Here is a 9,355-nt window from a genome sequence, read left to right on the forward strand (position 1 = left end):
AACGCTACGCCTAACTCTAACCTTAAATTAAAACCAAAAAGCAAAAAATACAATGAAAATGATACTTTTTCTGTTCACTAAAGTAGTGCACTGGGTCTTTACTAATTCTGTATTAGCCACTGATATAACCGTCTGTAGAGCTCCCCCACCCCCTTCACAGTGGAAGTGAGGGATAGCCTACTGATGAGGTGTGAATGTTCTAGAAGACAGCTGCCATGGACCAGAACAGTGAAACTACTGATTGCGTGAAACTGAGAAAATCTGCATACCCTGCTTTCAACACTCTGATCCTGTTGCTAAAAACAAGTTTGGGCAAATATCATTGGTCATATCCTGCAGGATCCTGTAACGGCTGTGTGAGCAAACAAGAGAGGTATCCTGGCCCTCTGGCACCCAGTTGAGAGAAAGGGATTGGGGGAGGGAAAGCATCGTCTGTACCAGAGGAGGCTGGTGAGGGGAGCTATAGGAGGACAGGCTCATTGTAATGGCTGGAATGGAATCAATGGAATGGTATCAAACATGTGGAAACTCCGTTGTGTTAATTCCATTCCAGCCATTACAATGAGCACATCCTCGTATAGCTCATCCCACCAGCCTGTACTGGTCGGTACCCTATTCATATTACTTAGAATCTAAATCAAGAATGGCACCGGCATATAACACATTCATAACATTTGACCAATTGATCTTCATATGAAGGAATATAAAATAATACATTATTAAATAGCCTAGGCATGGTAGCCTATATATAATTGCAGAAGATGTTGACTATCATGGGAAAAGAAGTAGACTACTGCATTTTGCATTCATTCGGAAGAGAGTCAACATAATTTTCGAGGTTTGGCAGCGGTAATTTCATCTTCTGTCGGCTTTGATTGTTGACTTTTCATGAATGAAGAGAAAGGAGAGAATGGTTAATGAATGGTGCTAGCGGGTGACGTCACCTCCAGCGTGACGCCACCACCCATTCATAAAACGGAAAGAGGTGACTGCTCGTGATAGTAATGCTCTCAGAAGAATAACAGCACAACATTGCGCAGGAGCTGCTCAGGATTAACGCACATCCAGCACTCTCTTCGTGTTCTTCAACACGAAAAACACATATTTTTTCTTCATTATGGGGGAAAATATGGTTATCATGGATGAACTTTGCGAAATGGATTGCAACGTTTTGAAAAGGTTGTTGAAGGACGACAGTGCGAAATGTCTGGTGCTGGACTGCAGATCATTCCTGGCGTTTAGCGCTGGACACATTCGGAGCGCAGTGAATATCCGCTGTAACACAATCGTGAGAAGGCGAGCAAAGGGCTCCGTGAGTTTAGACCAGATTCTATCCGGTGATGAAGAGGTCAAAGCCCGGTTGAAATCAGGACTGTACTCCGCTGTCATCCTCTACGACGAGAGGACGCCCGACATAGACACGGTTAAAGACGATAGCACAATCACTCTGGTGCTCAATGCATTATACAGAGACACGTTTGGAACTGAAATATATCTACTCAAAGGTAAAATGATCGCAATGTACTTAAGGTTATCAGAATTTAAAAACATGCCCAATGCTGACTTTTTTTTACAAATATAAATAACAACAATTAAATATCACATCTGTCTCATTATATCTGACAAGTGTGTTATTACCATGTTATTATCATATTGTCTCAATCAGTTTAAAATGGTAGGGTACATGTACTGCCGTTTTGTATTGCTGCACAATTCAACCCACAATGGGCATTAGGTTCTAACAATGATGTAATGCGTAGAGAGACACATCTGGGTGCACGAGGATGTGCCGCAGTGAGTATCTTGTGATCCTCAACAATTGGTTAATCGTCAAGATTTCGCATAACATTTTTATTTGATAATAGTTATTATTGTAAATGGCTCATTATCGCAATGTCATTATCCAAAATAGATTTAAATGACGCAGTGTTGGCAGAAAATCACACGAGAGTATTTCTCAATAAATTATTGGAAGTTAATGGGGAAATGCAAAAACATTTAATCTATTCGAGTATTTAATAGGTTTTCAAATGTAATTAAGGCCTTAACCGTTAGGCATAGGCCTACCCAAATTATAAATGACATTATAAGAAATTGAAATTCTAATTATGATTGTGTTCTATAATGTTTTATGTAATTATTCAGAAATATTTTATTTGGTTGTTATTGAAAAAATGTGTGATCTGTAGCCCTATTAAGCTAGGTAGGCCTAATTTGTAAATGATACAGTCGTTTTTTAACGCACACGGTGCGCTATTATGTTGTGTTAAGAGTGTGGCCTGTGATTGGAATATCCCGATGTCTAACGGTAATCTCTTTTCACAGGGGGCTATGACACATTTTTCACGGAGTATCCCGAGTTCTGTTTGAAGACCAAAACGTTATCTTCGTTCTCTACGCAGTCCAGTTTGGACTCCTGTTCTTCCTGTGGAACTCCACAGACGTTGCACCATGACCAGGTAAAGAAGGGTGCCTGTTTATCTCGGTGACCGAGTTTGACTCAATATGTGGCATTGAGTGAAATACTAGGGGACTCGTCAATTTTGTCCATCCACTGGTTTCCGGGCTCGATAAGAGCACCAGTTATGCTTCCGTTTTTTCTCTCCCTGCTGGAATGGGTGGTAGGCCTGTGTGACGAACAGTGACCCGGCCGACCTTCCCTATGCACATCTGTTTTACATAGTCCTTATCGATCATTTCTGCCGTTTGAAGCGGGACCATATCAGCAATGACATAACAGTTTTACATAGACCTTATCGATCATTTCTGCCGTTTGAAGCGGGACCATATCAGCAATGACATAACAGTTTTACATAGCCCTTATCGATCATTTCTGCCGTTTGAAGCGGGACCATATCAGCAATGAAATAACAGTTTTACATAGCCCTTATCGATCATTTCTGCCGTTTGAAGCGGGCTCATATCAGCAATGACATAACAGGGCCCAAATCAATAAGCTGTCTGGAGTTCAAATCATTGCCATTGGTGATTTGCCGAGATTTTATATGACCAAATGTCAGACCCTATTACTGCTATCATTGTATTAAAATCATTCACATAAAAAGTGCACACTGTAAATTGTATTTATCAGAACCTTTTAATTTATTGATGATTGCAAATTGTTAATAGGCCCTTTCTCCAGTCCTATTTATTGTGTTCATTTGTGATGTTTGAAAGAGACATTCTGACTGTAAAATATCCTCTATTCTCTCTTGGCTCTGTATTAATGCCCACTTTGTCTTCTCTGTGTTCCAGGCTGGTCCAGTGGAGATTCTTCCCTTCCTGTACCTTGGCAGTGCCTTCCATGCCTCCAAAAAGGACATGCTGGACGGCATGGGCATCTCAGCCTTGCTCAACGTGTCCTCTAACTGTCCCAACCACTTCGAGGGGGTCTACCAGTACAAGTGCATTCCTGTGGAGGACAACCATAAAGAGGACATCAGCTCCTGGTTCATAGAAGCCATTGAGTTTATCGGTAAGCTTCAATCTCTTAGAAGAATTCATGGGACCTGTCCCGAATGACACCCTGTTCCCTATAGTGCACTTCTTTTGACCCGAGACAAGGTAGTGCACTATAAAGGGAATAAGGTGCCATTTGGGACACAGACTAATGCCGCTTAATCATCATCATCATGAGCAGAAGGAGAATTACATGGTCCATGATGGTCCCTGTAGGACTCAGCTGCCGCATAGCCCAGTAGAATGTTAATTTGGTCATGTGATTGAAGGTTGTCTTCTTGCAGGGACGAGATTGTTACTTTAATTGATGGCTCTTCAGGAACATGTTGTACAGACGGCTCCTTTGGTAATTAATGCTAGTGTAGTGTATGAGTAATGGTTGGCAGTGTCTTTCAAACCTGGGTGGCGTAATGCATTTGACAGAACATTTTCATTTCATGCTAGGTAATAGCCTATCTGACGGGAGAGCATTTTAGAATAAATAATTGGTAATAAATAGTGAGTAAATCATGTGCTCATGCAGAATCTCAGTGTGTGTGTTGCCCATGCTCAAAATGCTTCGTTGATATGGCCGACGGAGGGAGAGGAGTGCTGAGCTATAGTTATTGCGGTACTCCAATGGTTAGGGATTACCATGAGGGAGGATAGGAGGGCGTAGCTCCTAGAGGTTCCATCTTGGTAGGATACGCACACACACACACACACACACACACACACACATATGCAAGCCTCTGCACTGTTCTGTGGAGAACCCAGTAGGCTTGAAGGTGTGTGTGTGTGTGTGTGTGTGTGTATAAGCGTGTATGGACTTGAATGCGTCAGAGCTAGCTGCTTAGGGAGTCTGACTCATCCACTGTTCTTGGGTGCGCCGCCTCGTTAGTTGGAGTTACCTGTGTGTGTGTGTGTACGCGAGAGAACACGACTGCACTTGTATAGAAGTGGATACCACATTTCTATGTTTTAATGAGTATTTATGAAATTCTATCTATGTGGAAATATGTGTGTATTACTACTCAAAATGGCCTCCCTGTGATGAGGGCATATCCCCTGTTGTTACTATTTCTCATGGTGAGAAATGTTTATGTATGGAAAGGGCTGCTGTAGGTGTCTGGATGCAGGATATACTGGAAACTGTATATAAAATAAAGGAAACACCAACATAGTGTCTTAATAGGGCGTTGGGTCACCACGAGCCACCAGAGCAGCTTCAATGTGCCTTGGCATAGATTCTACAAGTGTCTGGAACTCTATGGGAGGGATGCAACACCATTCTTCCACAATAAATTCCATAATTTGGTGTTTTTTTGATGGCGATGGAAAAACGCTATATCAGGCGCCACTCCAGAATCTCCCAAAAGTGTTCACTTGGGTTGAGATCTGGAGACTGATGCGCACATGCAAGCGTGCACACCCTAAACCCCTAACCCTAATTGTAAACCTAACCGCTAAGCCTAAAATAGCCTTTTTCCTTTGAGACCCCTCTTTCAAAGTCACACATATCTGTTCTTCTAGCCATCGTAGCCAAAATAATGGGCAATTGGGCATTTTTATACCTGACCCTAAGCATGATGGGATGTTTTAATTGCTTAATTAACTCAGGAAGCACACCTGTTTGGAAGCACCTGCTTTCAATATATTTTGAATACCTCATTTACTCAAGTGTTTCCTTTATTTTGACTGTTACCTGTACATTTGCATGTCTTTTCTCTTGGGTGCAAGGGGGGAGTGTCTCTATCATCAAAGCTTATGGACCATGGCAACAGATCATCCTGAGCACTATGTTTTACCTATCCTGTACATATCACTATCCTGGAGTCAGTTCTGAACCCCCTATCTCTTTGTCTCTCTTCAGACTCTGTGAAAGACTCTAACGGACGTGTGCTGGTGCACTGCCAGGCGGGTATCTCTCGCTCTGCCACCATCTGCCTGGCATACCTGATGAAGAAGAAGCGTGTTCGCCTGGACGAAGCCTTTGAGTTCGTCAAGCAGCGCCGCAGTATCATCTCCCCTAATTTCAGCTTCATGGGTCAGCTGCTGCAGTTTGAGTCCCAGGTGCTGGCTACGTCATGTGCGGTGGAGGCCGCCAGCCCCTCGGCAGCCAGCCTGGGCCCCAAGTCTTCCTCCACCCCCACCTCACCCTTCATATTCAGCTTCCCCGTCTCCGTGGTAGCACATGGCCAGCCCAGCAGCCTGGCCTACCTGCACAGTCCAATCACAACCTCGCCCAGCTGCTGATGCCCTGCCCCCACAGACAGACATCGACACTGAACTGACCCAGGGGGCTCCTGTCAGCCCCATTTCTCTCACTATCCAGGGCAGAGAGAGAGAGAGAGTTTCTCTTCTCCTAACTTGGTATAAGCTGAAAGGTCCATTGACAATGAAAAACTGAGGGTGCCTATGCTGCTGCCTGACTCAAAAAACTGTATAGAATATGACACACACACACACACTCATCACTATTTGGTGAACATTAAATAAGCTTTTTCTGAAAACAGGCTCAAGGAGATATGCAGTTCCTGTGGTTTAGTGCGAAGGACGTGGCGGCAGACTTCTAAGTTGCAGTCCGTCTCTTTCATTTCCTGTGGAGTTTTCCAAAGCCTCTCCAGTCCTGCTGAGAGGGGTGAATGGCCATGAGCAGAGATGCAGAGAAAAGGAAAGAGCAAAGAGGGGAGGAGGGGGAAAGAGAGAGAAAGAGAGAGAAAGTGCGCTCAGTCATTTAGTCGCTTCCTGACGGAGAGCAGGAGGCTCTTCAGTTGTGACAGGTGCTCTACTAACGTCCTGTCCGGCTTCCTGTCCTTGACATCCCCATCCTATCTCCCATGTGCCCCCCTCCTCTCCTGGAGCAGGACTGCTGATGAATGGGAGAATAAAAGCGTCCCCCATGTGGAGGTGGAGAGGCCGTTGAGATAAAGAGACAAGCTTTCTGAGACGGTGCCAAATGAACGCTTGAGCCCCTGCTACATAGCCCGGGCAACCCCTGGTCTTCCATGTAATAGGCTCGGTCGGATGGACAGATGGGCTTTTGAAGAGAAAGTTAGTTTTTTCTGTTTGTTGGTCAGTGCCTTGTTCAGAAAAGGTATAGGATGTTTTTTTCTGGCGCTTTGGATGTGCTCAAGTGCCCCAGCGCCTTTCCTTTTCAAACAGACTGAGGCAGATAAGCTGGGAAATCACTAAACAACAACGTTTCAAGTCAACACTGCAATACAGACAATGTAATCCCATCCGTTCCTCTCCCCCAAGTAGAGCAATAATCCGTTTCTCTCTCTTCCCAGTTGCCACCAAAGCACTACATTGTGTTGTGTATTTCTGATCATGTTTTTTAGCTTCATATGTATATTCACTCATCGATACAGACCGGATATTTCAGAAGTGTTTTTTTTGCCTTACCAATAATTATTTTTTAGAATTCTCAAGATAAGAATGTGTTGTTTTTCATCCTTTCAACCATATTGTCTGTTACATAGGTACTATTTCTGTCCAGACAATAGATGTTGATTGGTCTAATGCTTGTTGAAAGACAGAGACTTAATTGGGAACTGACCTATGAACCTGACTTGTCTTTTTTGTCTTGTCACTGTTACTCCACCAATGTCTAGTAGATCCAGTCTACTTTCTAATTGGGATGATTTCCCAGCTACGCACAAACACCCCCAAGAAACAGACACTGGGATATCAGACATCACTGGGAAAAGATAAGGTAGAAAACTGCTTGTGTGTGCTGCCACTGGTCTGACTCCTGAGAAATGGTTCATTGTTTTCCTTTTCATGTTAAACAGACAGTTCTCTGAGCGTTTGAGACAAAATATTGCCTGGAAGCATTGGCCTAGGTGACGATCAGAGCCAGGAGCAAAGGCTTCTGGGGAAACAGGATTTAATTCCCTCCTCTTTTTTGAAGAATGTTGGCACCTTTTATAGAGCACTTTTAAGTGATGCAATACTGTATTATTTAATTGGTTTGCACATTATTGTTATACCAGGTGGTAACTGATTACTTTTCATACACTCATTATGTTGTTTTCTTCTTGAGCAAGGGTATGTAAATGATATGAAGATGAGAGGCGTTCTCTGGTCCACAATCATTGAATAAATGCAATACTTTTTACCTGTGTCAAGTGAAATGCTGTCGTCTCCTTATGGCAGTATCATTCATCAATTTAACATTTTTAAATTGTAAATGCTTTATTTATTTCTAAAATTCCATTGTTAAATACAACATTGTTCTTAAAAAAAAAAGAATCGCTGTGTCTTATTTGCACGAAACATCACACATGGTGTCTGGGAGGGCTACATAGTGGTGGTGTTTTTCATATTCATGAACACTTTATTACACAGACACCGTGGTCATAAACAGGCAGATGACTCATATTCAAATACAACCTTTAATTTAAACATTTTTGGTAGTTCTAATCACCAGATCATAATTGCAAGCACAGGCAATGTATCAAAATAATCAAATGCCTACTTACCATCTAAATCACCTCACAAGGTGTAGCCAGCCTTAGACTATGCAGCCATTTTTGCCGCAAAACTTGATGGATTGTAATGGTCTGTTCATAACCGGTGTTGGTCCTGTCTAAAGATCTGCACAAACTTCAGTGCAATGACCAGAATAGGGTTCGAGGAGCTGTGTTGCGTTTCCCAACATTAATGTAGGGTTATAACACCCCCTAGTGGGTGATCTTAATACTTCACATCCTCTTAAACCTCTCCATAGAAATCAAATGACATTTTATTTGTCACATGCTTCGTCAACAACAGGTGTAAACAGTGAAATGCTTACTTGCAGAGAGATAGAAAAAATAATGACACGAGGAATAAATACACAATGAGTAACGATAACTTGGCTATATACATAGGTACTAGTACTGAGTCGATGTGCAAGTGTACAACGTATTTGAGGTAGATTATGCACATGGTTGATTTTGCAAATAAGGGCATGTTAAATGTTTTTGAAAAGAAAACCTCTTGAAACTGCTTTTTATCTATCAGAATATCTTCACTCTGTCTGGAAACAAGATTTAATAGTGGTAGAGACCATACTATTTAACAATATAACGATTTTGACGGTTTCCCCAAATACCTGAGGATTAATGTCATTACCACCAAGTCATAAAATGGGATATTTTAGTTGAAAATGAAATTACAGAAAGTTTTTATTTTTACTATTTGGAAGTTTTCTTAATTATATGTATTCCTCATTGTCAAGTTTAAATGCCCATATATGCCTTGGTGATACTCAGAAACATGTTTACCACACCAATATCTTACTATTTTACATTATGTTAGGAATTATCTTAAGAACAAGCATATAAGGTTCACATATGGGAACAATCCTCAATATCAATTGTAAGTTAATACACCATTTCCTCAAAAAGATGTGCCGTGATGGTAATGACCTAGGGTTGTGGTAATGACAGTGTGGTGGAAAGGATATTTCATATAAAACTGATGAAAAATACCATTAAACAGTTTAATGTCACAGTTGTACATGTTCAACTTGATTGAAGACATAGAACACACCATTCAAAACCTCAAAAAACAAAGGTTACATGCCTCATGAACTTAAAGCATATTTTAGAACAATTTTGGGATTCAATGCATTAGGCATAAATACATGTACAAGGTTGGAAACACTGTTTGACATTGAACAAATGACTGTTCACTGGCTGCAGTCTATTAATTCAGACTCGTGAGACAGGTGTGGGCTCACTCAAGATTAGGTTTTGCCCTTAATGCACTCTATTGCTTAACGAGAGAGCAATTTTTCTCCCAGACTGCACCATCAAGCATTATATGTCATTTTGTCACTGGATGAGGCTCAGGGACAAACCTAAGCACATTCTCTGGTTGGTCCTCTCTCATTGGTCAAAATAATCAGTTGGCTCCCACACGACGC

The 9,355-nt window shown here is 41.9% G+C and overlaps 1 protein-coding gene across 1 annotated transcript; it reads left to right on the forward strand.

Annotated features, from left to right (window-relative positions):
* Positions 1 to 1,017: 1,017 nt before the first annotated feature.
* On the forward strand, positions 1,018 to 7,566 carry LOC115125977 (dual specificity protein phosphatase 4-like). Its single transcript, XM_029655571.2, has 4 exons — positions 1,018 to 1,505; positions 2,326 to 2,459; positions 3,256 to 3,475; positions 5,312 to 7,566. Exons 1-4 carry the CDS (start codon positions 1,118 to 1,120, stop codon positions 5,692 to 5,694), a joined length of 1,125 nt encoding a protein of 374 aa, XP_029511431.1. The 5' UTR covers positions 1,018 to 1,117; the 3' UTR covers positions 5,695 to 7,566.
* The last annotated feature ends 1,789 nt before the right edge of the window (positions 7,567 to 9,355 follow it).

This window comes from Oncorhynchus nerka, linkage group LG4 (assembly GCF_034236695.1).
Source record: "Oncorhynchus nerka isolate Pitt River linkage group LG4, Oner_Uvic_2.0, whole genome shotgun sequence".
NCBI lineage: Eukaryota > Metazoa > Chordata > Actinopteri > Salmoniformes > Salmonidae > Oncorhynchus > Oncorhynchus nerka.